Genomic DNA, 27,780 nt, shown 5'->3' with positions numbered 1-27,780 from the left:
TGACCAGTTTTCTGGTCTGTGATGGCCCTTCAAGCAGAGCTCAGTTACTGGTCTGGGACCTGCTATATGCAGGCACCCTAGAGGAAGGGTGCTGGCCTAAGGAATAGTCATGGACTCCCACTGTCTCTGAAGTTGGTCTTGAGTTCTCCATCTGTAAGATGGGTGACACACCTCCCATATGGTTGGGGGAGAATTCACGGGGAGAAGGGCGCCTGCCCCGAAGCCACCACAAGGTCCAGCCTGGTTGAACTCAGCTACCAGCACCCACTGGAAAGATGATTGTGGATGTCCATCCCTCCCATTTGGGGGACCAGGAACAGAGGGCCTGGGAGTGTCTGAGTTCCCCTGTGGCTGGCAATTGAATACACTGCATAGTGACCTGGAAAGCCAAGGCTGGGACAAAGGCAACAGGGACAAACCAGCCAGAAGTGTGGTCAGGGGAGTGAAGGGGTCTGGTCACTGTAGCCGCCACACCAGGCCAGAGGGTTAGCCCAGCACAGATGCCACCACTAGTCCCTACACCCACGAGGTTGCCAGTCTCCACATGCTCAGATTGGAGCAATATGGTTCTGGAAGATCACTACTTTCCCTGGGGAGCCCTGTGCCCTGCTTTTCTCCCCCAGGGCTACCTCTGAGGTCATGTGGCTCCATTTGAGGGGAGGCAGAGAACACTGGACTGTCCAGTTACCAAGTATCTCTACTTCATATCACCAGAAGATGCTGACTGGGGCTCCATCCTTCTAAGGGGACTAAAAAGCTCTCAAAATTAGGACCCTCCAGCCACAGGGAGGGGCCTGAACCCTGGTCTAGGTACAGTGTCCTACAAACCGGCAGTAGCTCAGTCAGCCAGGAGTACTCTGGGCTCAGAGAGGCCCAGCTCCCAGGATTCCTCATTGTGCAATGCAGCCTGCAGAGACACTGGTATGGCAATTGGCTGAAGATGCCCAGGGTGCACCCAGGAGCCACCTGTGTCTGCAGGTAGATCCCAGCAGGAATGGGAGATGGGATACTTGCAAATGTATGTGGGGAGGGGTGCAATTAAGTTCTCTGGTCCCACAGCTGGGGCTGGTTTGGTGGAGGATGGGGGAATACTAAGCAAGTGGATTTGGAGGGAATCTTCAGAGTTTGGAGCCCCTATACCAAGGAAGGGATGGATGGGACACCTGCAGAAAAAGGGTGAGGACCATGCCTGAGTTGGCGCCCTATGATCATTCAGAAACAGCCACAAAGAAGTTGGATGCTCCGGAACTCCCTTAATCTTTGTGGCTACATTTTCATACTGAATCGTAGATCAATACTCCAGCAAAGAGTTTCTGGGGGGAGGGTCCAAGCTTTGATGGAGCAAGGCAGGGAATAAACCGCGCAGAGGCGTGATGCATTTCTCCAAACCCCAGGCCTCAGAACAAAGATCTTGCTTGCTTGGGGTCCGGGCCAGCCTAGACCGCCACGCCCTACAGCCCGCGCCCACAGCCGGTTCCAGGACGCCATTCCCGAGGCCGCCTGCAGGGGCCGCCGCTTCTTCAGGAATGAGCCGCCTTTGTCTGAGGCCGCGCGGTGCGGGTGCTCTAGGCGGGCTGAGCGCCTCCTGCGGCCCGGCCTTCGTGCCCCAGTCCACCAGGCAGCCCGCGCCGCCTGCACCGCCCACGGCCCCCACAGGGTTCACTGTCCACCCTCCACCCGCCCTGGGCCCGCGCCCAGGTGAGCGCCCCGCCCGCCGCGAGGCCCCGCCCCGCCCCGCCCCGCCCCGCCCCGGCCAGCGGAGGGACCGGGCGGATTCCTCGCGCGTCAAACCACATGATCCCATAAAACATTCATCCGCTCCCGGCCCGCGCCGCTAGCGCCCCGCTAGTCCGCGCCGCCGCCCTCGCCCTGCGCGCCCGCGGCCCTCGAGCCCAGCCCAAGCCGGGCGGAGCGGAGCGCGCCGAGCCTCGTCCCGCGGCCGGGCCGGGGCCGGGCCGGAGCGGCAGTGCCTGGATGCGGACCCGGCCGCGGGGAGACGGGCGCCCGCCCCGAAGCGACTTTCGGTCCCCGACGAGCCTCGCCCGACCCCTAAGATGAAGAGGGCGTCCGCCGGAGGTGAGTGTCCGTGCAGCGCCCGAGCGGGGCTGGAGCTGCGGGTGCGGAAGGGGGACGGCTTGCCCCCTCTCGGAGGCTCAGGGCCGTCCAGGTTTGCAGAAGCAGAGGGAGGGGTCGCCAGGAAGCTTGGAGGACCACCGCAGTGCCGTGCTGGGCTGGGGCTGTGGGCGCCCCGGCCCTGGGAGGGCGGAGCCGGCGGCAGCAGGAAAAGTTGCTGCTTTCCGAGAAAGTTAACGGCGACGGCGGGGCTGGGGGCGGTGGTTCTGGTGTCCCTGAACCAGGTCTGGGCCAGGTCTAAGTGAGGGCTGCGGACTAAAAGGGTGGGGTCCGGCCTCGGAGCACCCGGACCGCTAAGGGGTTAATAAGCAGGGTTTGCAGAAACGTGGGTATTGAGTGCAGGTGGGGGCATCTTCCTGGCCTCCAGACTCACTTAAGAGCCTCCTGTTTCTTGGGGTCAGGCCAAATGGGGGTGAAGGGGGACGCTGGCGGCAGTAGAGGGCGTGGGGGACAGGGCGGTTCCAGCTTTGCCCTCATAAGGAAGGTGGTGAGAGGAGGCAGCAACGCCCCCCACCGTCTGCAGCCTGAGGTCCCTTACAGGACTTGATTGAGAAGTATGAGGGATATTGGGGGGCTGTCTTCTCTGACAGCCCTGTGGGACCCCTCCCCCCATCGAGTGCAAGGATCCCGCAGTGGGGGCAAGGGAGGGTGGGCTTCATGTGGGTTGGGTATGCCCTGCCTGGGGGAGCTGGGGTGGGCACACAACCTGTCCCAGGTGTCCATCCCAGCTGGCCTGTTAATGTCCACTGTGCCGCAAGCTGCACACACGTTTCCTTGCACGTGCACATGTCTATGTGGGCTGCACACTTGCACGCCCCACATACACATGCATGCCAATGCTGCCCCAGTGTGCACATGTACAAACATTATGGGTGCACACTCAGATTCAGGGTTCATATCCATGTTTTTGCCCCATCTTCACGCCCACGTCCACACATGATGCATGCAGCATGCCTGCTATGCTCTCCATGCTTGGCACATGCTGGGGCCCATAAGTAGAACCCACTTTCACACCTACATGTTCATGTATTGTGGGGGAAGGGTATCAGGGGCACACAGAAGAGTGAGAAAGCCTCAGCCCCATGTCCATCTGTACATTCTGGAGGCTCCCCTTCAAAGTCCCTTGGGTGTGTGTGTGTGTGTGTGTGTGTGTGTAACATGGTATGCGTCTGCACGTGTGTGTCTGAGCGCATGACCATGTGTGCCTGTGAGCATATCTGCATGTGTTGATTTGCCTCAGGGTGTGGGTGCTCCTTGTGTGGGTAACCAGGAGAACTATGGCCGAATTCTACCCAAATCTGGAGCAGAAGCCCAGGAAAAGTAAAGTGGAGGTTTGTTCAGTGTCCCCATCCCAGGGGGTGAGGTGCAGTGTCTCCCAACCACTTCCCCACCCACCAGTGCTGGGACAAAGTAGTGGCTGATGATGGGCTTGAATCCACCTGGGCGCCCATTTCAAACCTCGAGGTCAACATCATGACAAACAGGTTAAACCCTGGATGTACTTGACTGTGGCTGCAGCCAGCTAGGGCAGATGACCCAGTATGACCTCAGGGAGGCCCTGCTTTCAGCATCTCCATTTCTCCTTGGTGGCAGCCTTCAGGTGAGAGGTTTCAGGTGGTCTCACCTGCACCAGGTATTGTATGAAATGCTGAGGGGATGGACACCAGGCTGGTGCAGGTTACAGATAAGGGTGATAGTGATCCACTTGCTATGGTGAATAGTACCCTGAGGTGGGGCTCAGAAAGGCAGAGCCACATGCCTGTCTCCCAGCCACAACCAGTATCTTCATCTGTAAATTGGGAACAAGTAGGTCATCTTTGTAGGTTGTGTGAAGGTAAAATATGCCAATAAAGGTTTGAGCAGTAGGACTGGCCATTACTTTTTACTGTCTATAAAGTGAGTACTGCTTCAGCCAAGGTAAGGAAGAAGCTAGCTCCCAGACCAGGGGCTGAGCTAGGTGGTGGTCAGCACCCAGACTCCACCTGGTAAAGGGAAGCTCACAGGGCCTGATTCCTGGGTATGGCATGGCAGAAGAATAGTGGCCTAGATTTGGGTCCAGGCTCAGCCATCCATTAGCAGTGTGACCTTGGGTGTAACAAGTCACCTCTCCCTGCCTCAGTTTTCTTGTCTGTAACATGGGTCAATAATCAGTGGTTTGGGGGGCCCTTCAAGGCTGATGCCTGGTGGGGCTGGCCCAGCTTTCCTGTGAAATTTTGACCCCCTATTTTCTACCTTCAAAATTCCTCAGACACCTCTCCCTGACCCATTAGTCAACAGAGGTTTGCCTGAAACCCTTGCACTACCAACCAGGCTCCTCCCTCCTCCCCATTCATAGATGGAACCCTGGGGGCGTGGTTGTACACAGGCTGAGGCAGGAGGATCACAAGTTGAGGTTAACTTGAGCCACTTAGCAAGACCCTGTCTGAAAGAAAGAAAGAAAGAAAGAAAGAAAGAAAGAAAGAAAGAAAGAAAGAAAGGATGGGATGTACCTCAAAGGCAGAACATTCCTGAGTTCAATTCCTGGTACCACAAAAAAAGATAGAGAGGGAGAGACATCTACAGATGGAGCTATAAAAGCCCATTGAGGCAGACAACTCCCCTGGAGGCCACTAGTGAGTAGGGGTAACAGAGAAGGTAGAGGGCATCTAGGGAGCAAAGACACTGCAGAACACGTTTCTTCAGCCGGGGCAGCTCTGTCCCTCTGCTCCTCGCCAATGAGGGTCCTATAGAACCACTGAACCTGTTTTGTTATTCTGGGGATTCTTCAATCAGGACTGGCCCTCTTCCTGGGTCCAAAGGAGTGAGAGGGGAGAGGGAGTGAAGTCTGTCCCAGCAGGTGTCAACAAGCAAGAAGACTTGTAGAGGATCTGTAGAGGAACTCCCATCACAAGGCTGGGTTGGGGCCCTTGAATGGGGTAGATCCTGCCATCCTAGGAGACTGGGGGCTAGTTCTCAACTGGAGGAAGGGCACAATTTGTTGCTCTTTTTGATGCAAGTGATTAGCTGTCTGTGAGGGTCAGGGCTGGTGGAACCAAAACTTCCAAAAGTGTTCAGGCCCTGGGCTCACCCTCCCTCTACTGCCCAATCCCCAGCACCTCCCCCACCCCTTGCTCCTGCCCTGGCTTGAAATTCTGGCTTTGTGGCATGGATGCCTATGGCAGCCAGTACACACCAAGAGGGGTCCAGCTGGCAAAGCCAGGATGGTAGAGAGGCAGAATGAGCCCTCCTGCAGTCCTGGGCCTGTGGCCTAGAATTTCTCCTCAGGGGTTCTCAGTCTGTGCATCCGGAAGAAGGGTCAGGAGAAAGAAGACATTGAGAGAGAGAGAGAGAGAGAGAGAGAGAGAGAGAAATGTGTGTGTGTGTGTGTGTCTGTGTGTCTGTGTGTCTGTGTGTGTGTAGTGGAAGGAGTGAATGAGCAAGTGACACCTACCCTAACCCTGTCATAGGGTTACTGAGGGCCCTAGGTACTTGGTTGTGCCTGGTCAGTGAAGTTCATGCTTCTAGATACCCAGCCTGGTGAGCCCTGACCTCTGACCCTCAAGCAGGACTGCTCAACCTTCAGTAGCCACCCATGGTATAAGCCCTAAGAACTGTGCACCCTACCTCCTCTTCAGCCCCATGAGTACTCTCTCAGGGGCCAGTCTCTGCACCTCTTAGTGTCCTTGCCCTGTAGCTAGGTGTACCCATACCGGATCAAGGTCGCTAGCATCCTCCTTGTGACCAAATTCTAGATGTTGCATTTGCTCACCACCATCTACTCATTCGTCCATTCATTCCTGGTCTGCAGACCCTACTCTGACCCTACTACTTTCATCTGAAAGTGATCTTCCCCTAGGGTTAAGTGCTTTAAAGGACAGACAGTCACAGAGCTACCACTGGAAGCCCAGCCAGCAGGGTGGGCACACAGTCCCACACCCCTGTGTCTCTCTACACCATCTCCGGAGTGCGTGGGCCTGGCTGGGTCCCACCACACCGGGTGTTTTGTGCTGCAGTTTCTTCTTTTGTCACTGTATTTTAAACATTTTGCACATCGGAAACTATTCTTGTTCATCATCCTTTACTGGTATGTGTGGAATCCCTTCCAGAAAATGCACCATAATTTATTTATTTAAACCTGCCTTGGCCTCTTATACTGGCCACAGCCATGTGGCCAGACTCTAGAGATGCAGCTCTCCTCTTATACATGTGTACCCCAGCAGGTTCATGTGTACCCCAGCAGGTTCTCAGCTCTAAGGATGGCCATCTCTGCACGGGTTGCTTCAGGGCCCCTTCTCTCCTACCCTCTTCACATAGCTTCCAGCCTCACCAGCTACGTCCTAATAGTCTTCCCTATCTCTGGTGGAGTCCATGGCCCTGCCCTGCTGTGGGAGGATAGAGACTGAAATGATGGTGGCACTGACCTGCCTGTTTTGATGGCAGTCTGATGCCTTGTTCTGACTGTCTTGTTCTGATGGAGGCTGACCATGGTCCCTGATTACCCTCCTCAGGGTAGCTAGACCCAGGCAGTAGGGCCAGGAGACAGGGGCTATTGGTAGACCTTCCTAAGCAGCCTTGGAGAGCTGCTGAGTGGACAGAAACCAGAGTTCCCAGGTCAGCCCAGTTGGACCTGGCAGGCATTGAGCCCCGTTCAGCACTCTGATACATGGACCTGGGCTGATCTGGGATGTAGGGGTGTTAAGAACTGACTTAGCCTCATTCAGATAGCCTGTCTCATGCCCAGGGGTGCTCTTTGGCCCTCCAGTCAATACCTCAGCATTCTTAACTGGCCCTCATGAATCACAGTCCATGGAATTGAAGCTCCACAGTTGGTAGATGTCAAACAAGGGTTTTATGGTCAAATTTGGGATCAGTTGGGTTAAATGGTGCTGAAAATATTTCTTTTCTTCTTTACTGCAGAATATCTCAGGGCCTTGGTTTTAGAGTGGGGTAGGTAATATTCTCTCTGATAGATATCCCTATGTGCCAAACTTCAGGGCCTGCTGTGCCCAGCAACTTACTTGGGGCCCTGGTGACTGGGGTGTCTTAGAGAAGTGGAGGGGGAAACCTTTGGGCCCTCAGCAAGCACAGGCCCTGAGATAGGTGGGCAATCCCACACACACCTACACCCATGGGGTTCCTGATGGGTGGAGGGATCATAGTTTTTCCCAGCAGTGCAAGGCAATGTGCAAATTTAACCTTTGGATTTATGACTCTATTTCTTTGCAGCAAATGTCACGGGAAATGTCAGGCCAAGGCTGAAGCTGGGCGAGGGGCCCATCAAGAAAGAGGGTGGGGTTAAGGAGGCTGGAGGACCCAGGGACTTAAGCCAGGGTGGGACTTCAGGCCCCTCACCACCTCCCGGGAGCCCTCTCAGATTGCTCCTTGCTTGCCTAGGTCCCCAGCACTGTGTCCTCAATTTGTCCCAGCCGTTGTGACCTTGTTAAGATGTTGCTTTTATTCACCCTCCTGCCAGGGCCCAGATGGGGCCGGCTCAGGGACCTGCCAGAAATTCCCCCCTCCCCCAAGTCTGGGCAGCCATAGGATCAGCTTGTGCAATACTGGCTGGCTGTGTGACCTTGGGTAGCACCGCCCTTCCCTGGTCACTGGAGGCCTCATCTATAATCCACGGCTGTTGACCAGAGGTGGTGTTCCTGGCTCAGTGCCCTCATGAGTAGGAAATACTCCAAGTCCTGGGATTGTTGGGTGTGGGGCTCTGGGGGAGCTAGGTGGGGATGGGTGCAAGGCCAGGATGAAGGTTGGCTTGTAGCATCCCATAGCAGCTCCAAGGCCTGGAGTAGACCCTGCACACTGTAGATGCTCAGTAAAAATAGTGAGTAACATGGAAGGCAGAAAAAGTCTTAAGCTGGCTGAGAATCCATGTTCACCATGGTTACTTGGCCCCCTATCCCTCCCCCACCACATACAGCTCAGCCTGTCTTGTCACTGGGCTCTGCACTGGTTCTCAGATCTGGAAGGTTGTTCAGTGAATGCTGACCACCTCCCTGCCATATGTGGAACCTAGGCAGCTGAACAGAGGGTCTCAAACTCCCTTGGCTACTTCCTCCTAACAGCTCCACATCACCCCTGTACACAGCTGCACTCCACTGGACATCCGGGATCCCCAAATTCAGTCTATGTGATATCATATCCTTTGTATTGGACATCCAACCCCATAATCCTGGCCTGCCCACTCTACCTATCCCCAAAGACAGGTTCATTTTACAATGTCTGACCTTCTCCCTGTCCATTCCCTTTTATTCCTCATGGCAGGCCTGCCTTATTAGATCACCCCCTCCACCTCCTGGCTCAAGACCACAGACACCCCTGCCTACCATCTTATTTCCAATAAGATGGTATTTTCCACCCTTCCTGCCTAAACCCTCCCAAGGCTGCCATTAGGTGAAGCTTTTTCTCCTTACTTTCAGGGCCTGGGCCAGAGGGTCTCATGTAAGAACTTTTTCTTCAACTTTTGCTGGGGGAAGCTCCAGGTGCTATTTCCTGTAACCTCATCTCCATATCTCCCAAACAGTCTAACCCTGGCATGAGGGTGCAGAGAGCCATTAAAATTGGGGTGGATATATCTGCAGCATCCCATATAGGGAGGGCCCAAGTGGCAACTGTCAGTGAGAAGCAGCATTCTCACCAAAAATGCCTGGGTTCCTCTATGCCCCTGAGTCAGCTCTGGGAGATGCCAAAGCCAGGGACCCTTAGGGCTGGCTGTCTAGCGTGGGCTAGTTGGTGGGCTCTCTACCCCCAGCCTCTACCCTCAGCCTCCCTTCTGCACATGGATGGTATGAAGGTGGATTCACTGGTGAGGGAGTGCTGCCTATAGTGCCTGGATCCTGAGAAATTCTTTTGGATGCTCTGGCCAGTTCCTGGGACTCCTTCCTATGCACTCTAGAAAACGTCCTATACTTCATGCCCTGAGCTTGGGAACTCACTAAGGAAATTGAGACTGTTGATGGCACTTCAGGCCCCTTAATAGGAAATGAGGCCCCTATCTCCCTGAGCCTCCTTCCTACCTGTCCTGCTCCAAGGAAATCCAGGGTAGAACCCAGGAAACCAAAGGAGATAGGCATGTGTACCCTACAAAGATTCCTGGAGCAAAAACCTCTGCTGGGCTGTGGAAGGCACATAGAAGGAACTCTTGTCTGGCCTCTCCCACACAGGTTCTTTTCCATCAAGGTCTATGCTGGCCATTCTATGAGGAGTAAAGCATTGGTTCAAGCTGTGGAGAGCCCAAATGGGACCTAAGTCATAGAAGGATGAGGGTGGGGTTGCATAGGTTCCAGGCAGGTCTAGCATCTGGGGATTCCAGAGGAGAGGGGTGTTTCCACTTCTCAGTGAGGAAACTGAGGTTTAGCTCAAGCCCCTGAACAGACTTGAGCCATAGGAACTTTGTGCTTAGAGGGACATTTGAAATTTTCTGTCTTAACAGTTTGGAGGCTTTTGTCCCACCATTCACTTTGAGTTAGTTTGGTTGATGGTGCCATGGGAGGGGCTGCATGTATTCCTGCCTAGTCCTTGTAGGAGGTCTGGGCAGTGGGAGGCTGGCCCACCTGTCCTCTGGGTATGGCCTCCACCCCAGAAGCTCTTTCCTTGGGCTATGGAGTATGCTGCCTCCCCAGCTTTGGCCAGAATGACTAAGGGAAGATTGTGGGCCATCCCAAGTGGTGCCACACCCAGCTTTCTTGGCCCTACCTGTCTGCATGCTGTACCCAGCCAGGAACCTAGGAGTTGGCCCTCGTGTACCTCCCCTTTCATCAAGCCCAATCAAGCGCCCTCCCCATATGTTCTCAACTATCAGCTTCTCTCATCTACCCTGGTGGAGGCCTCAGGTCTCCCTGGATACATTCAGTCCCCTTTGTCCTCAGAGAGCACACAGCTGGCTAGTCACACCTTGCCCAGCCCCTATCTTCCAGTACTCACTGGCCTACAAGGGATGAGGTATGTGGCCTATGTGCCCGGGACTTGCCTCTCAGGTCTCCTTGAGGGCTACAAATGAACCCTCCAGGGACATCTAAGGAAGCAACAGGACTATTCATATCCTCTTAGCTGGGAGATTCTCCTGCCCCACCTGCAGAGTCCATGAGGGCTATGATCTTGAGTGTGGCTTAGCAGGTTAATTGGCAGCATCCCCTGGGGAGCACACCCCCACAATCCTCTGTGGGATTAACAGGTATCATGATGCACATACAGTGGAGAGAGAACAGATCCTGGGCAGGTTCTACCATGAAGGAGTCTCTAGAGTCAATGACCTCTCCCCCTATTCTCTCAGTGAATTATTCCTGGCATCAGTTCTAGGTCAGTCCTGTGCTGGGCAGCAGGGACCCTGAGAATCTTGCAACATAGTCTGCTTTCAAGACTTCCCCAGGTTCCAAAGAGATGCTGCGAAAATCCATGAGAAAGAGAAGTGGTAGTGTGAGTGCCAACAGGGCTTGTGGAGAGAACTCTAGGGCTCCCACCAGGTCTCATGGAGGTACTGAAGCTGCTGGCCAAAGGGGAGTGGTCCCTGGCTGCCAGAATTCCCAGAGCAAAAGGCTAAAAGTGCTAAACAGCCCCCTGCACTAAGGGAGTGAGTGGGGCACTGCATGAGGATGTAGAGGGTGGGTTAGCCTGGCCTTAGGTGGGGAGGGGTTGGGGGAGAGCAATAGATGAAGAACTTACCCTCCCACCACCATCCCAGAGGGAGGCCTGCCAGTGATTCTTTGTGCTCCACGGCCTGACACGTGGCCCCTGCACATTGGGCCGTGTCCAGGCTGTCTTTCATCTCCTTGCCTCGGCCCCAATTTATGTCAGGCAGAGGCTGACACAGGGACAGGTGTGACAAGTGTCTGGCTTCCTGTTCGAAAATTGGCAAAAGAAAAACTCTCCCCATAAAGATATTCCATCTACATACCTCCCAGATGTCACCGGGAGGACCCGTCACGGCCAAGACAGATGGTGGCCCTAATGGACTCCATTCTTCACCTGCTGCCGGAGCTGCAATCTAGCCCCAAGGCAATGGAGCCCTCCCTGACACTGTGGCCTGCCCGTTCCCTCCATACCCACAGAACCTCTGTCACTGTCGGACCCCAGGGTCCCAGCATCTCTACCCCCTGCTTTTAGGACAGAGCACATTTGAGCCTCAGCTTTGGCACAAGGCAGGAACACCTTTGTTCCTTTCTCTGGCTAAACTCCCTTCCAGTTAGTCATCCTAATAACCCCACCTGGGGTACCATCACTGTCCCAGGATGTCCAGGGAACTCTGGAAGTTGGGATCCCAAGCACAGAGGTCACATGACAATCTTCATCATGCTGTCACTGGGTTTCAGCTGTAATAAGGGCCCTTGGGGGTAGCAGGATGTTGCTCTGCAGTGGAAACTATAGGCCTATAAGCTCCCAATCTTAATGACTCATTTCCTGCTAGGTACCAGACATCATGTTCATTTCCCCACCTTGTGTGGGGCTACCAGGTCCAGTGTGTATGTAGACCTCACTCAGCCAGATTGATGCTCTGTCCCCACCAACTACTCCACAGATGGGAATGGATAATGGCCCCAGGCAGGCTTTCCACGTCCTTGGAGCAAGACTGTCGTAAGATGAAAAGGGGAGTTGGGAAGAGTCCAGCCTCCTGAGGGGTCCAGGAGAAGAGCAGCCTGGGGGGAATATGCCTGAGACTGTGGCAGGCACTGGAGGAGGGGAGTTGCCTGAGCAAAGCAGGCATGAGAAAGCCAGAGCCTCGCAGAACAGTTAGTGTGCCAGAGTTAGGGTTACATCAGATGCCAGCAATGCCCCTTCTAGCTCCAACTTGACCTTGGAATCTAGGTTTGGCTTTCTTCTCTATAGAGTGGGGACAATGGTAAAGGCTGCCAACTCCTGGGCTGATGAGCCAGGCATTTCCTCTTTGCATTTGCCCTGTATATATGTGGCCCTATAGCACCCTGTGAGGTAGATCTTGTGATCTCCATTTTCCATGTGATGGAATGAGCGCAGAGATACTGCAGGGCCTGCCTGAGACAGAGTTCAGGGCCTCCCTCCAGGGTTATAGGAAGGGACCTTGTGCTATAGAGACTCATGAATCACCCACCCTTTCACCTGTTCTAGCATTAGTATGAGACCAGCCAGAATAAACCAAAAGCAACTTTGTGACATTTTACAGCATGCTAGTCAACCATGATACTGCACGCATGGAGCCCACAGACCAGGGACAGTCAACAGAAACAAGCCATGCAGAGGCCTGCTAAGTTGAGCAGCAGGAAGAATGAGGTAGAATGGGTACCCTGGCAGTGGACAGGAAGTAGAGGGTGGATGTCAGGAGGACCCTGGGATTGGTCCACTGATGTGCCCCATCTGTATCCCTAGTCCTCTCATTTCACAGATAAGAAATCCAAGCTCCAGATGGGCCTGAGCTGGGTCACACAGGTGGGCTTGGAGGTATCTGAGTCTCACTGGTTTGCTGCAGCCACAATGAGGGGATGAAGGAATGTTCGTAGGAGCAAGTGGGCAGGCTTCCTGAGGGCCTGGCCTGGCAGGGAGGTGGGTGTCACTGCTGGTGGATTAGGATGTAGAGTTTTATTTTATTTATTTATTTATTTATTTTATTTATTTTTTTTTTTTTAGAGAGAGAGAGAGAGAGAGAGAGAGAGAGAGAGAGAGAGAGAGAGAGAGAATTTATTTATTTATTTTAGTTCTCGGCGGACACAACATCTTTGTTGGTATGTGGTGCTGAGGATCGAACCCGGGCCGCACGCACGCCAGGCGAGCGCGCTACCGCTTGAGCCACATCCCCAGCCCCTGGATGTAGAGTTTTAAATGTGCATTCATAGGACTAGGTACTGAGGCCTGGGCTAGGGTGCAAGGCACTGCTCCTAGCAGGCTGAGGCTTTGGGAATCTCTGGAAGTTGGAGACCTGCCAGGGACATTGGGTGCAGGGAGGACAGGTATATCTGACCCAGACCTAGGCTTTCCAGGGACCCTTTTGTATTTGGCTAGAGGAGAAAGGGAAGAGATAGGTTGGCTGTGTTCTGAAATCGTTAGGACAATTACTAGGAAAAAGACAAAAGGTCTTTCAGGTTTGATAATTGAGAGCCTGTGGGTAACCTGAGCAAGGGGTCCAGAGAGGGCAACTAGGAGGTAGGTGCGCCCTCTGAGGTGAAAGATCAGACAGTATAGATCCTCAGGGGTCACTTGGGAGGAATGAGTACAGTAAGATCTGGGGATAGCCACTGATTCCTGGTGGCTCAGCTATGGCTACTGGTGGTCCCTTGGGCTTAGAGTCTCCTTTCTGAGGCTGATCCTTCCTCAGCCTTAGGAGCATCTGTGTCCTGGGCCAGTAGACTGGATCAGGCTTCTTTTAAGAACTGCAAGGGGGTAAGGTGGGTGGGAGAGGCAGTGCTGGGAGCCTGAGCTGACCCCTTCCTGAGTCCTGGACCAAGGTGCTAAGGAAATGAAGCTGGAAGTTCCCTGCCTCCACCTACTCCACAGCCCTAGGGCATCCCACCCTCTTTCCCTCATTCCTGCAGGAGCACCCAGTACACGTGTCAGCCTCAGGATGTAGGGATGTAGCCAAAATACACTGACCTCCTTTTCTAGGAGGCAGTGGCGCCTGGGCCTCCCACCCGCGCAGGTGAGAAGCCGCCAACAATTTCCATCCCAAATTGATTTCAAATAAGCAAGAGTTATCACACACAATCATATAGGAATAATTTATCACTCGTTAATAAAAGAGCAATTACTTATTCACATTGTCCTTGCCTGAGCACATAGCAACATTCTGTTGCAGGAATGCACTGGGGTCTCTCACAGAAGTGGAAGATGCTTCTTCATTTCCAGCCAAGGTCAGGTCTAAGGCCCAGTGGCTGCAGACCCTATTCCAGTGGAAGGTGACCCCTGCTGGGTGACCCACCAGCCTGGTGGGGGAGGTGCCTTGTGACTGAGGACAGGAGCAGGCAAAGATGAGGAGGGGTCCAGGAGTGAGTATTTGTCAGGATGTTAGGGGCTGGGCCAGGTAGCCATGAAGGAACATCAGGCAGATCAAGGAGGAGTGGCAAAGAAAGCTTGAGCACAGAGAATTTTAGGCCAGAAGCTGCCCTTCAAGTGTCTGGATTGCAGAAGCCTCTGTAACCAAGAGTCCAGAGTGTCCCTGGAGACCTGATGTGTCTTCAACCACACTTAGCTGAGTTGGGGGTCACAGAGCAGTGTTTAGGGCTCAGACTCTGCCCCAGATGCCAGATACCCAAGGCTGTGTGTGCAGGGGCTTTTTCCTGCTGCACCTCGGAGACAACACTTTCTAACCCACATTTGTCTCCACCTTCTGGAGGATGCACTTTCCTTTCTTTTTTTATTATATCTAAAATTTCAGTGCCAAATATGCATGCTTTTGTTTTTAAACTACAACATTTTGGTCAACAATATCTTGCACAAGGTTAAAATCTCTACCCAGCTATTGATCTGGAAAATGGGTTTGTTCAACTCCTGCCTGCAGTCCTCCCTGGAGGCAGCCACTGTTACCCCCATTTCCTTTGTTAATGATGACCTTTGCATTTCTGAGGCTCCCACACTAGCCCCTCTCTTGCATGGTCTTTGGTTTTTCCTGGGGTTTATACTTGACTTTGGTTTTTGGTGTTTTGTTTTGTTTTCCCTCTTGTCCCATTTCATGAGCTTATTCTTTCCCATGTCAGAGTTTATAGTGGGTTTCTTATTTTCTCCCTGGAAATATCTCAGGCCCTTTTCCTTCTACCCCCATGAATTCCCTTAACCACTATTAAGGTTACATTCAACTTTCACTGTATGCACTTTTTTCCCTCTAGGTTACACTCTTGTTTAGGCTGAAGCACAACCCCAACTAAACAGTCTAAGGAAGGTATAGTGAAGAACATTCTCTGAATCCTCCCATGGCTGCAAGTTTGTTTAGCTGGATTGGCTGGCTCCAGAATGCCATTTTGAAAAAGGTGTCCCCTCAGAGTTTTGAAGCTATTGTTGTCCTTTGGCATTCAATTTGGTGTGGGGAAGTCTAATGCCACCTTGCATCTTTTGTGATCGACTTTTCTTCCTGAAGCTTCAGGCCTGTCTTGATCCCTGTGTTATCAATGCACAGTGAAGTACTAGGTTCTCATCTTTGGGAAATTTTCTGGTATAATTTCTTTGATTTTTTTTATTCTCTATTTTCTCAGTTTCCTCTTTATGGAACTACCCTAAGACAGATGTTTGACCTATATTTGTCTTCTGAATCTCATTCATTTTTTTCTTCCTTTTTATTTTTCTTTCTGAGAGATTTCCTTGACCTTGTTTTCCAACCCTTCTATTGATTTTTTTTTTTAATTTTAGCAATTCTATTTTTAATTTCTAGACATTCTTTCTTGTTCTGGTGGCTCCTTGGTCATAGCACCCTGTTCTTGTTTTAAATTCCCTTCTATCTGTAGGAGGATACTAATTAGATTTTTCTTCTAATTTGGAGAGAGATCAAGCTTATCTTCTGATAAGTTTCAAGCATCAGGCAGGAGCTATCCTGGGTACCCCCAGAAGACCCTTTCTCTGAATGTTTCCATAGGGGAAACATTTCCATCATCCTGTTTCCTGCCTTTCCAAGGGTGTTCTCTGTGTCACCATCATCTCAGGAAGGGGAACAACACATGTCTCCAACATAGATCACAGTGTCTAACATGGTGGTGGGAAGAGGAAGGGGAACCACCAGTGTTGTATGAAAAGCAGGAGCAACTTAATGCTGAGTGAGGGTGGGCATCTCTCAAGGTGAGGCAGGCTATGCTGGGCTCTAGATTTATCTGCCAGGTTCCTCTCTTTGCTGAGACTGAAATTGGGAAATGACTGTAGGTATGTTTGTCATGCAGCCTGGCCAGCATTACCTCCTCCAACTTAGACACAGTTGAGCTCCTGCCTACATATAGCAAGGCCACGGTCTCACCAGAAGGCTACCTATCCTGGTCTTAGGTACCAGGACCTAGATTGGCCTCTAGATAGGCAGGACACTGTTCACAGAGGCCAGACCTAGGTGAAACTATGTCTGAGATCCTGGGGAGGTGGGTGCTAGCCCATCATTATCCTCATATTGTTGGTGTGATTACAGACAGATGGGGCTGACAACGTCTCCAACTAGTCTTAGAGTGGGTACAAAGGCTGCATCTGAGTCCAGGGCTAAAGAACCATCCCAGGGTCTACCCTCGGCCAGTCCAGGGAAGGAGGCCTGGGTTAAGGATGAGGTGCTTTAGGGTGTCAGGGTGCCCAGAGTAGTTTCTGTTTCCTGCTGTGTAGTCTTTGGGGCTCATAGTTGGCTCTGATCATAATGGAGAGGTACCCTAGGGCCTCAGTTATGTGCCCTATCCCCTGGCCTCTCTGATACCCGGCTGGTGATCTTGTCATGCCTCAAGACTGTTATTTGAAGAGTGGTGATGATAGTCACCTCTTCACTGTGCTATGGGAGAATGCACTGTGGGGATGTCATGAAACTTCCAGAAATAAGAAATATCCACACAGTGGACTTTCCCAAAGAAACCAGAGACTACCATTTCCCTCTTCCTTTCCTCTGCTTTCCCCTGCCCTGCCCTGCTACTGGGCCCTGGTGATTCTAGGGGTATGACAGTATTCTGACAGTGCCTCCTTAGGAGACAGATGTTCATCCAAAAAGCCCCTGTATGACCTCAAGGCTCTGATGCTGGAATGGGATGTCCTTGGGCCAAGGAGTCTACCCAGGGATGTCTGATGTCTGTATAGCCTTTGGGGCTCTCTGCCCTTGTATGAGACTGGCTGTGTTCCATGTGGTTCCAAGTCTGCCCCAGACTGCCCTTCATCCAAAAGCTTTGCATAAGATGGTGGTGATGGTGATAATAGTGGTGGTGATGGTGATGATGATTGCTATAGTTTGGATCCTAAATGTACCCCAAAGGCCCATGTGTTAAAAGCTTGGTCTCTTGCCTGAGAAAGAAGTTAGCTTACTACAGGCATGGGCTTGAAGCGCATACTGGAATACTGGCCCCTCTTTTCTCTCTCTCTCTCTCTCTCTCTCTCTCTCTCTCTCTCTCTCTCTCTCTCTCTCTCCCTAGCTGATGAAATAAGCAGCTTCCTCTGCTATATCTTCCTACCATGATGTGCTGCCTCACCACAGGCCCAAAGGCAACAGAGATGAAAGACCATGGAGTGAAACCATAAGTCAAAATAAACCTTTCCTCCTTGGAAGTTTATTTTCTCACATATCTTGTCATAGTGACAGAAAGATGACTAATGCAGTGACAGTGATGATGACGATGATGAAGATAATGATGGTGGTAGTGGGGGTGATGATAATAATGACAAGAATAGAAGACACCTCAACAGCCCACATTCCCTTCATGATGCTGGACATGGGACTCCATAAGTGGCTGAGCCCATGGCCATCAAAGGTGGTGCAGAACTGCCTGTTTGTAAAGAGGGGCACTGACCTGCACATGTACACTCCTTCCAGACCATGCCCACCCTAAGGACTTAGCTTGGTGCAAGTAGGTCAGCAAGCATCCTTGATGTGACTAGCCAGAGCCCCTGGAACATGGTATAACAAGAGGCCACCCAACCCCAGCAGGATCCTGGGAGGGTTAGACTGGCATGGAGAAGCCATGGCCCCAGAGTCCTCCCAGCTCAGCTAAACCACTGCCTGCTCAGAAACCATCTCCCCTAGATTTGTCACCCTTGGAAGTGCCATCATTCTTTCCTCCCATGTGAGGACTATATTGCTTTGTACCTCCTCCCAGTGCCTAGGATGGCTGACTGGTCCTTACAACTAGTTTTATACTCTTTCTTGTTCGTTTATTTGTTTGTTTTGGTATCAGGGATTGAACCCAGAGGTGTTTAGCCACTGAGCCCATCCCTAGCCCTTTTTATTTATTTCTTTATTTATTTTTAAATTTTGAGACACAGTCTCATGAAGTTACTGATGGCCTCGCTAGATTGCTGAGGCTGGACTTGAACTGGAAATCTTTCTGCCTCAGCTTCCCAAGTTGCGGAATGACAGATGAGTGCCACCTCACCCAGCTCTTTGTATTTTTAAGTTGTCCTTTTATGCATGTTTGGTTACAAGCCTCCTGACAGCCTCTTCAGCAAAATAATTGTTTTTCCATGGGCCTGACCAGTATTTCAGAATTTGGTACGTCTCTCCTCATATCCTTCACCCGCAACCCAGTGAGATGCTAACCTTGCCCAGGTCTCCTGGGGGGTTGACTCCACACCAAGTGAGATGCCTCTTGGCTTTTCACATTCAGTCACATGGCCTCAGCATGACAGTGGTCCTCTCCAACCCTTGCTTTCCTTTTCATTAGGTGAGAAGTTGAGTGGCTTCTACTGGGCCATTGTGAGAGTGAAGGTGGCAACACCCACATGTAGCAGGGGGTCAGTCACAAACCAGGTCAGCAAACTGTTTCTGTAAAGGGTATAACACTAGATCACCCCAGTGTTGTGGGCCACATGGTGGTGTGTCTTAACAACTCAATCCTGCCAATGAGTTGTCTCAGACGCTACTTGAACACATAGGTGTGGCCTGTGCCAAAAACACATTATTTACAAAAGCAGCAGCCAATTCTTGAGCCAGTTTGCCAAGTGCTTATAGAAAAGGAGGTAAGAAGCCCCTTGTCTTTGATGAGGGCTTCCCTATGGCACCCTAGACTGGGTTCTCTGGTCTCACCATTCTGGCCTCACTGGGAATTACTCCAGTGGGGGTCCTACCTGTCCTGGCCAGGCACACTCACCAGCCCTCACAGGGATTCTTTGTGTGCTGCCAATGTGCCATGTGCTGCTACCTCCCTCAGCTCTTTCAAAGGCCTCTGGGAAGCAGGAGCAGACCCTGGTCAGGAGGATGTGGCAGGCGAGGGCTATACTTAGATGGCTCCAGTGGCAGCCTGGCTGGCTGTTCTCCTAACAAGAGGCTGAGAGGCAGGATGGGCTGATTCCAGAGGGTGGCCTCAAGATCTGCATGTATGTGACTTTTCAGAGCAGAATGAATTCTGCCTGGGAAGAGGCCATCTACCTGCCTGGCTGGTCATGTTTTACAAGTGCTGAGGGCTCAAGAAGACACGGAGAGGTTTCTAACCACTTCCTCCCACTATAGTGAGAGTAGACCCTCTACCAGCTCCCTAGATCTTTGTGGCCCCAACATAGCAACCCCAGCAGCCCAAGACCTAAGTATACTTACTCCTGTTCTGTGTTCCCAGGATGTTCTATTTTGCATACTAATCGTACTAACAGTGCATTCTATTGTGTGTGCCCTCAACATTCACTTCCATTGTTTGCCCCCCCCCCCCCGCCCCATGCACTCTTATTGTCTGATTTTGTGCCTTTGAATATGTGTTCCTGTTGTACATACCCCTTGTACACACCTGGGTACTTCAAGCATCCCTGTCAGAAGCTGATACTCTGAGCCTCACAGGCAATGGTCAGCTTGGTGTCAGCAGAAGATCCAGGGTTAGCAGCTCAGGTCAGGGTGCTAGATCTGGGAGTGGGTGTGGGGCACAAGGGAGGGCAAGACCCAATACTGTGGACCCTGCCAAGCTGGGTATCCTGGGAAGAGGCGGGGGGGGGGGCAGATGGATGTGGGGGGGGGGAGTGTGCAGCAGTACTGGAGCCCAGGCCATGGCACAGGAGTTTCCATTCTGAAAACCCCACTCCCAAGGGCAGGGGCATGTGGGCTACTGGCTAGCTCCTTATCAGTTCTCCTGAGGACTCAGGACTGGATCCCAGGCTGGTTGCTGGACTAAATTAGCCACAGGACCATAGTGAGCTATCTTGGAGACAGAATCCTTCAGGTAATTAGACAGTGGGTGTTTGCTGCCACCTGAATAAGGAGGCACAGGAGAGGCTACCAGCCAACGCTCAAGGAGACATTGACTGAGTCCGTGGAATTGGGCCGGCCTGAACTATCTGTGTCCTAGGGCAGTATGGGGCTTCAGAGAGAGCCTCCAGGTACTTATGGATCCCCAGTGTAAGGCTCACAGGTTGGGACCAGCAAGATGGGCATCAGATGGGAGCATGTGATGACCAGGTGAGTTTCTGGAGCCCTTGGATGGGCAGCTCAGCCTTAACCAAGAATGAATTCCTGAAGTCTGGATCCTGAATTGTGAACTCTATACACCAGAAGGTCTGCTGACAGTGGACTTCTGGGCTTCTCCCCAACATCCTCATGCTCCCTTGTGCTGACTCTGGCCCATAACACCCCCCCATTCCCCCCTGAATGGCACCTGCTATTATACTTCTTCTTTCATCTGCAACACACAGGACAGACCCTAGGGCAGGGACCTCCTGACTTATGTTTGAGGGAAACTGGGAGGAGTGAGTGAGTGGATGGCCTCTGTTGCAGTGTTTCTCTTTGTGAAGGGCCCTCAAGCCAGGACCCTCCCCTGCCAGCCTCCATGTCCTTAGCTTGAAAAGGGCTCAAGGTAGACACTAAGGGTGCTGTGTTGGATTTTTCTTTTCTTTGGTGGGGGAAGGGTGGAAAACTTGGGTTAGGGGTGTGTAGGGTAATAGTCTTTCAGTGCCCCTGTTGTCATGGGTTTGGGGTAGGAATTCTAGCTTCCCCCTAACCAGCAAACTTCATTTTCTTCATCTATAAAGTGAGTCAACAAAATTTGACCCTTAGGAGTCATCAGCAGACTTAGGGACTTAGCCCCAGGCCTAGGTCTAAAGGCACCCTATTCTCTCAGGTAATCCCAATGTCACAAAGCAGACAGGCTGGGCAAGACAAGGCCTATGGCCAGAGGGGCAGAGGGAACACCTAGCAGAGTCAAGTTGGTCCCAGCAGCTCTGTCCCAGTCATAGGAGAATTGCAGTTAGGTTTCTGCCCAAACTAGTCCGTTTCCCCACTGCACATGGCTGGACCTGAAGCATCTCAACTTGTGTCAGGTGCTCTCCTGCCATGGTTGGTGGCTTTGCCCATTATTGACCTGACATGTATGCCCATCCCTGCAGCCAAGATCAATAATGAACGGGGCCTCTGGCACCCCTGGACAGTGTAGCAGGGGCTGGGAGCCACACTCCTAGGAGACACAGGGTGATCTGACCCCCTCTAGAGCTGCTGCTACCCTCCTGTCTCAAGCATTTAGGGTGTGGAAAGGGCACAGGAAGCACCATGGGAATTTGAATTTCCCCTTCACGTGTCTGCAGGCCTGAGAATGGATGGAGGATGGGTAGTGTATGTGAGAAGTGAGGATGAGGGGGACAGATGGCTGGTAGGGGGTGGTGAGTCAGTGATGGGGGGCTGGCAGGAGTTGGGGGCAGGCACAGAGAGGGGTGCCCTGACCCCTTCCAGTGTGGGGATGACACTGGCCCCTCCACCCCCGCCCAGAGCTATTTCTGGTCTCAGTGTGCTGAGCCGTTCTGCCTTGTAACTGTGGTCTGTGACGTGACCACTTCACAGGGACATTGTTGGTATCTGTTGGATCTATGAATCCTGAGATGACCAATGTCCCAACCCCTCTACAGCCTTCTGACACCAGCCTCTAGGATAGGGGGCCCCAGCTCAGGACCTCCCTGAAAATGTCCCCTTCCAGGCACTAATGGCACAAGAGAAAATCATGTGCTCCCAGTACCTACCCAACAGGCTTGCATCCTGGACCCCAGCATCCTCACGGCCACTGTTCCTGCCCAGGCCACACAGAAGCCAAGCTTAGTGTGTGGGCTGGTCTCTCTTAGAGGTCACCTTCAGGCCGCTCTGTGGCTCCTGCCCTTCCCTTCTCTTCCTACTGGATGGTCTTGCGATAAGAGCAGGACAGGCCTTAACCATTCACTGCCTCAGTTTCCTAATCTGAAAACAGACTGGTAATATTGATTAGAAAACTGATTCTTATGTAGTGCCTGCCACCTCAAGCTTTTTTATCCAGCTAGTCCAATCTCCCAGTGATTTTGTAGGGTGTTTCTCTTGGGGCAGGTATGAAGACACTAGGGCACTGAGCTGGTGGTTGATGCTCTGGACTTGTAATACTGACCGCCCTGAACTGTCTCTTGGCCTTGTCAGGTGGGGACAGAGATGTCCCCAGGCTAGGGGAAGGCACAGAGTAGGAGGTGCTGTGAACAGAGGGTCCCTGGGGAAGACACCAAAGATGGCACTCCCACCTCAGCTCTGTGGGCTGCTGAGGTGAGCTGCTGACCTCAGCAGCAGCCTGCTTGCTGGCTTCTGTGCTCCTGTGGTTGCTGGGTGAGTCCTGAAACCTCCCTCCGCTCCCCCTCCTTCCCTCAGCACATCCTTCTATCCCCCTTGCCCCCTCCCCTCTGCCCCTGTCCTCCTCTTCCTGGCTCCTCCCATCTCCTTCCCCTCTTCTCTTTCCCCTCCTCCCTCTCCTACCCTCCTCCCATCCTTCTTCCCCTTCCGCACTCTCCTCCCTCTTCTCCCTCTCTTCTCTCCTCCTCCCCTCTCTCCCCCTCCTCCCTCCCTCCACCCTCCCTCCTGCAGTGAATGTGAACCTGGGCTTTTTGCTCATAAGACCTGATGGTGCAGGATGAATAGTATGTAGCTCAGTAGTTATATCCCATTCCATCTGGCTGCCTGGGGGGACTCTGGACTAGTATCCAGTCACTGTCCTTCCTGGGAAGTTTCGATGCCTTCTGGGCAGGATGGATAGCCCTCTCCCAACCATGTCCTCATACCAGCATGGTTTCTGAACCAGACCTAGGAGCCTCTAGCCATGACCCAGCCCCACTGCCAGAGGGGCCATCCATGAGGAGAGCCCTGGAAGAGACCCCCACCTGGCAGGTCTGACAAGAATTGACCTGAGAATAGCAAGAGGGGCACCAGTTTGTGCACAGGCTCAGGTGGCCACAGGGCTGGCCTGTCCTTGGGGTGGCTGCAGGGGTCTGAGGGGCAATCCACGTGGTTCCTATGTGTGAGAACTGCAGCCCTTGCAGGGCTGTTTTCTCCCCAGATGTGTCTGGAGTCACACTCACACTGGATGATCACTGAGAGTTGGGACCTGAATGAGATGATGAGAGTGGCAGGGGTGGCGAGCCTGATCTCCAGGAGGAGGGCAGAACCTCCTGGGAGAATCAATGGTCAGGTTGGGGAGAAAAATAGGAGAGGTGTGCAAGGAGGGGATCGGCCCTGGAGGTCAGGAGCCCTGTAGTTCAGAAGGCTGCAGAGGGCAGAGGGTTGGGCCAGTGAGGCTTTTTGGTGGGTAGGGAGGGGTTGCTTTCCAAGGTGGAGAGCAGGAAGAGGTCAAATGGGGCAGCCGTAAGGTCAGAGCACACCCTCCCGACTGCCTGTTTGGGTTTTCTGTATTCCCTAGGCCCCCACTGTGAATACGAACCAATGCCGCAAAGTTGGGTTTGATTATCTCATATAAAGATGCCCCCTCATGCTTGCTCAGCGGAGGGGTTGCTATGGAGACCAGCGGGCAGGCCCCAAGGGGGGCCAGGCTGGAGCCAATTACTGTGGCTGCAGCAGAAGAGAGCCCACCCCGGCCGCTGTGCTGACAGCAGGGCCGGTGCGGAGGGCCGACTCTCAGAAGTTGGTTTCCAAAAAGCAGTTGTCTCGGCAGGAATAGAGCCTTGTCTTTGTGCCTAATACCTGCTGCTAGCAGGGCTGAGTGCCACGTGGCCACTCTCCCAGTTGCCTGCCTCCCCTGCGTGGCTCAGTCTGGAGTCAACATGGGCATCTATACCAGTGAACTCACAAACCACACCTCAGGTCTTGGGGGCCACAGGACATAGTGCAGTGGTAGCCTAGCTCAGTCATGATGTGAGGGACATGGTCACCATGTATGGTAGGTAGCACAGAGAAACTTATCATTATGGCACAGAGAGGTTGGTGGGATGGCACAGTTGGTGATGTGCACAGTCTGTGGCATGGCTTGACTAGTGATATGGCCCAGTCATAGCAGTGAGCCTGACCAATGAGCACTGAGGGCCCCCACCCCAACCAGCCCCAGGTCTTTCTGAATTCCTGGGCTAGGAAATACCGTTTATATAGCACAGTGCCTGCCTGTGACAGCAGGTGAAACACTGTGGGAAGATGCATAAGAAGGAAGCAGGGGTGTCAGTAGTTTAAATAGAACATCAGGCCAAAATGCCTCTCATGCATAGCCAGCCTTGGGAAGGTTACCCAGGGCTAGGGGTTCCTGGGCTTCTGACTTTCTGGACCAACAAATGGCCCCAAACCCAGCAAGGCAGAGTTCAGAAGAGGAGACTCCTGGACAGGCTCCCAGGACCTGGGGACATGTTTAATGACTGTTACACTTAACTGGTTTGCTGGGACTCTGGATTTAGAGCAATTGTTGTGCTCTAGGCAGAAGAGGACCCCTGTGGCAGGGGGCCCAGCATAGCATGGAAGGCCCAAGGGTCACAGTCCTGGCTGGTTGAAGCTGGACCATGACTCTCTCCCTTCTCCCTCTCGACTCCAACCCCAGCACTTAGCCGGCCTCCTGTCTGCAGAATCCTGCTCTTAGCTAGCTGCCAAGGAAGGTGTTATCTGTCAACACAGGTGTTAGCTGTCAACAAAGGTGTTAGCTGATAACTCAAGTGTTAGCTGATAAGCCATAACCCTCCCAAGGGGATTCACATTTTAATAGACTCACTCCTGAAGGCGAGGCAGGCTGAAAAAACCTTCAGCATTCAAAGGGGGCAGGGAATCTAATGGTGGGATAATAGTCCCTGCTGTTGAGGCCAGGTCGCCCTAGCCCCAGGAGAAGTCACTGAAGGCCCAGGAGTGTCTGTCCCTTCAAGGGAAGAGAGGGTGCAACACCATGAGCAGGGGGAGATTGCTGCTGGGAGGCTGTCCCAGTTGAGTGTGCACCTGGGTGGGAGAGTTGAGAGCAGCTAGGACCATGCAGTGACTGGCTGGGAAGAGTGAACTCCTCCCCTGGGAGGGGATCAAGCAGAGAATGAGGCCAGGGGAGGAGGCTGCAGGAGGTGTTCCAAGCCAAGTCAGGAAGTGCTTAAAAGGGAGGATGTGTGGAGGAGGGAGCAGCCTGCTGCGGGCAGGGTACTCTGGGATGGGGACTATACTCCTTCACCCCATGCCCTTCCTATACCCAGACCCCTGTTCCTGTGATAGCAGAGGTGCTAGTTGGTAGACTCACTCCATACCCTCTGGAACCCATAGGGGCTGTTATTAGCAGTTTTTTCATTAAATCACAACTCCCCATTGTGAAATGAGGGGGGCTCCCCAGACTCCCAGATGCTAGGGTTTATCAAGAGCTACAAGGGCCTAGGCAAGGCATAGGTTCTGAACCTCAGTGTGCCTCCTTCTGCAGTCTGGGAGGAGGATTTCTGTATAAGCTACCCAAACCTCAGGAGCTGACAGACTAGGGATGAATGTTAGATTGCAGCTCCACTGGCTGAACCCCACTTCCTAGTAGTCCCTGAGCTCAGTCTGGGTGGTCCTACAATGTTTGCCAAGAGCTGGTCTCCTCCTCTCCAGCATGGCCTGCAAGCTGTTAGAGGGCTGGGTACAGGCAGACCAGGATAATGCTTGGAATATGGGGATGGAGACCAGGCCTAGGAAGACTCTGTTCACTAGAGTCCCAAGAAGGTATATGCAGATGTGAGCAACAGTCCTTCGCATAGGTATTTGTTGTGTGACCTAATAGGCTAACTTTGATAAGTGGGTATGAGTATCTGGAAGGGTGCAGTGGGGAGTCTATAGACATGGTTTCCCAGAGTGTATGGCTCCAGGCGCAAGTTATAGCCAAGCATCATCTATGTAGTATGAAAGCAAGGATCCCCAAACCTCCAAATCCCAAGCCACATCTCAGACCTGGCCCCAACATGGCCTCCCAGTCCCTTAGGGATCTCTTACCCCTAACCACCCTTTCTTCTACCCACAGGAAGCCGGCTGCTGGCATGGGTGCTGTGGCTACAGGCCTGGCAGGTGGCAGCACCGTGCCCAGGTGCCTGTGTGTGCTACAATGAGCCCAAAGTGACAACAAGCTGCCCCCAACAAGGCCTGCAGGCTGTGCCCATTGGCATCCCAGCCTCCAGCCAGCGCATCTTCCTGCATGGCAACCGCATCTCCCATGTGCCGGCTGCTGGTTTCCATGCCTGCCGCAATCTCACCATCCTGTGGCTACACTCCAATGCACTGGCCCGGATTGATGCCACCGCGTTCTCTGGCCTGACCCTCCTGGAACAACTGGATCTCAGTGACAATGCCCAGCTTCGTACCGTGGACCCTGCCACATTCCAAGGCTTGGGCCGCCTGCACACATTGCACCTGGACCGCTGTGGCTTGCAGGAACTGGGCCCTGGCCTGTTCCGTGGCCTGGCCGCCTTGCAGTACCTCTACCTTCAAGACAATGGGCTGCAGGCACTGCCAGACGATGCCTTCCGTGACCTGGGCAACCTCACGCACCTTTTCCTTCACGGTAACCGCATCCCCAGCGTGCCTGAGCGCGCCTTCCGTGGCCTGCACAGTCTCGACCGCCTCCTCCTGCACCAGAATCGTGTGGCCTATGTGCACCCACACGCCTTCCGTGACCTTGGCCGCCTCATGACACTCTACCTGTTTGCCAACAACCTCTCAATGCTGCCTGCAGAGGTACTGGCACCTCTACGTGCTCTACAGTATTTGCGGCTCAATGACAACCCCTGGGTATGCGACTGCCGGGCACGCCCACTCTGGGCCTGGCTGCAGAAGTTCCGAGGTTCCTCATCTGAGGTACCCTGCAACCTGCCCATGCGCCTGGCTGGCCGTGACCTCAAGCGTCTGGCTGCCAATGACCTAGAGGGCTGTGCTGTGGCAGCCAGGCCATTCCATCCCATCTGGACCAGCGGGGCCACTGATGAGGAGCTGCTGGGGCTGCCCAAATGCTGCCAACCGGACGCTGCAGACAAGGCCTCGGTGCTAGAATCTGGGAGGCCAGCCTCTGCTGGCAATGCACTCAAGGGGCGTGTGCCACCTGGTGACAGCCCACCAGGCAACGGCTCAGGCCCACGTCACATTAATGACTCTCCCTTTGGGACCCTGCCCAGCTCTGCTGAGCCCCCACTGACTGCACTGCAGCCAGAGGGATCTGAGTCACCAGGAGTCCCCACCACTGGGCCTCGTCGGAGGCCAGGCTGTTCCCGCAAGAACCGCACCCGCAGTCAGTGTCGTCTAGGACAGGCGGGAAGTGGGGGCAGCGGGACAAGTGATGCAGAGGGTTCAGGTGCCCTGCCAGCCCTGGCCTGCAGCCTTGTGCCCCTTGGCCTTGTGCTGGTACTGTGGACAATGTTTGCACCCTGCTGACCAGCTACGACCCCAGAATCTCTCAGCAGCCAGGTGTGTGTACATAGGGGGTCTCCCAACATGTCGCCAGCCAGCGCCAGGGACAGGTCCCGTTGGGCAGGCCAGTCCTCCCTGATGGACGCCTCCCCACCAGCCCAACCCCATCTTCACCCCATCATGTTTACAGGGTTTGGGGCAGCGTTTGTTCCAGAACGCAGTCTCCCACCCGGATCGCGGTATATAGAGATATGCATTTTATTTTACTTGTGTAAAAATATTGGACGATGTGGAATAAAGAGCTCTTTTCTTAAACTATGGCCTCTCAGGCTGAGGTGCTATGAGTGGTGAGAGGCAGGGGTGGGACAAGGGTACTGTTCCTCACTGGACACCATCACACAAGGCCCCTGAGGAGAAGTGGAGTCACCCAGCTGCATGTACCAGGTATGACATGGTATCCCTGCCAACCTCTGAGCTTGCTCCTGAGCCCAAACACCTACCCTGAGAGCTGGACTGACAGAGCA

The 27,780-nt window shown here is 53.3% G+C and overlaps 1 protein-coding gene across 1 annotated transcript; it reads left to right on the top strand.

Annotated features, from left to right (window-relative positions):
• Positions 1-1,912: 1,912 nt before the first annotated feature.
• Rtn4r (reticulon 4 receptor) lies at positions 1,913-27,550 on the top strand. Its single transcript, XM_026401739.2, has 2 exons — positions 1,913-2,076; positions 25,881-27,550. The coding sequence occupies exons 1-2, from the start codon at positions 2,055-2,057 to the stop codon at positions 27,278-27,280; spliced, it is 1,422 nt and encodes a 473-aa protein (XP_026257524.2). The 5' UTR covers positions 1,913-2,054; the 3' UTR covers positions 27,281-27,550.
• The last annotated feature ends 230 nt before the right edge of the window (positions 27,551-27,780 follow it).

This window comes from Urocitellus parryii, chromosome 3, assembly GCF_045843805.1.
Source record: "Urocitellus parryii isolate mUroPar1 chromosome 3, mUroPar1.hap1, whole genome shotgun sequence".
NCBI lineage: Eukaryota > Metazoa > Chordata > Mammalia > Rodentia > Sciuridae > Urocitellus > Urocitellus parryii.
This window is presented reverse-complemented; position numbering and strand designations above follow the sequence as displayed.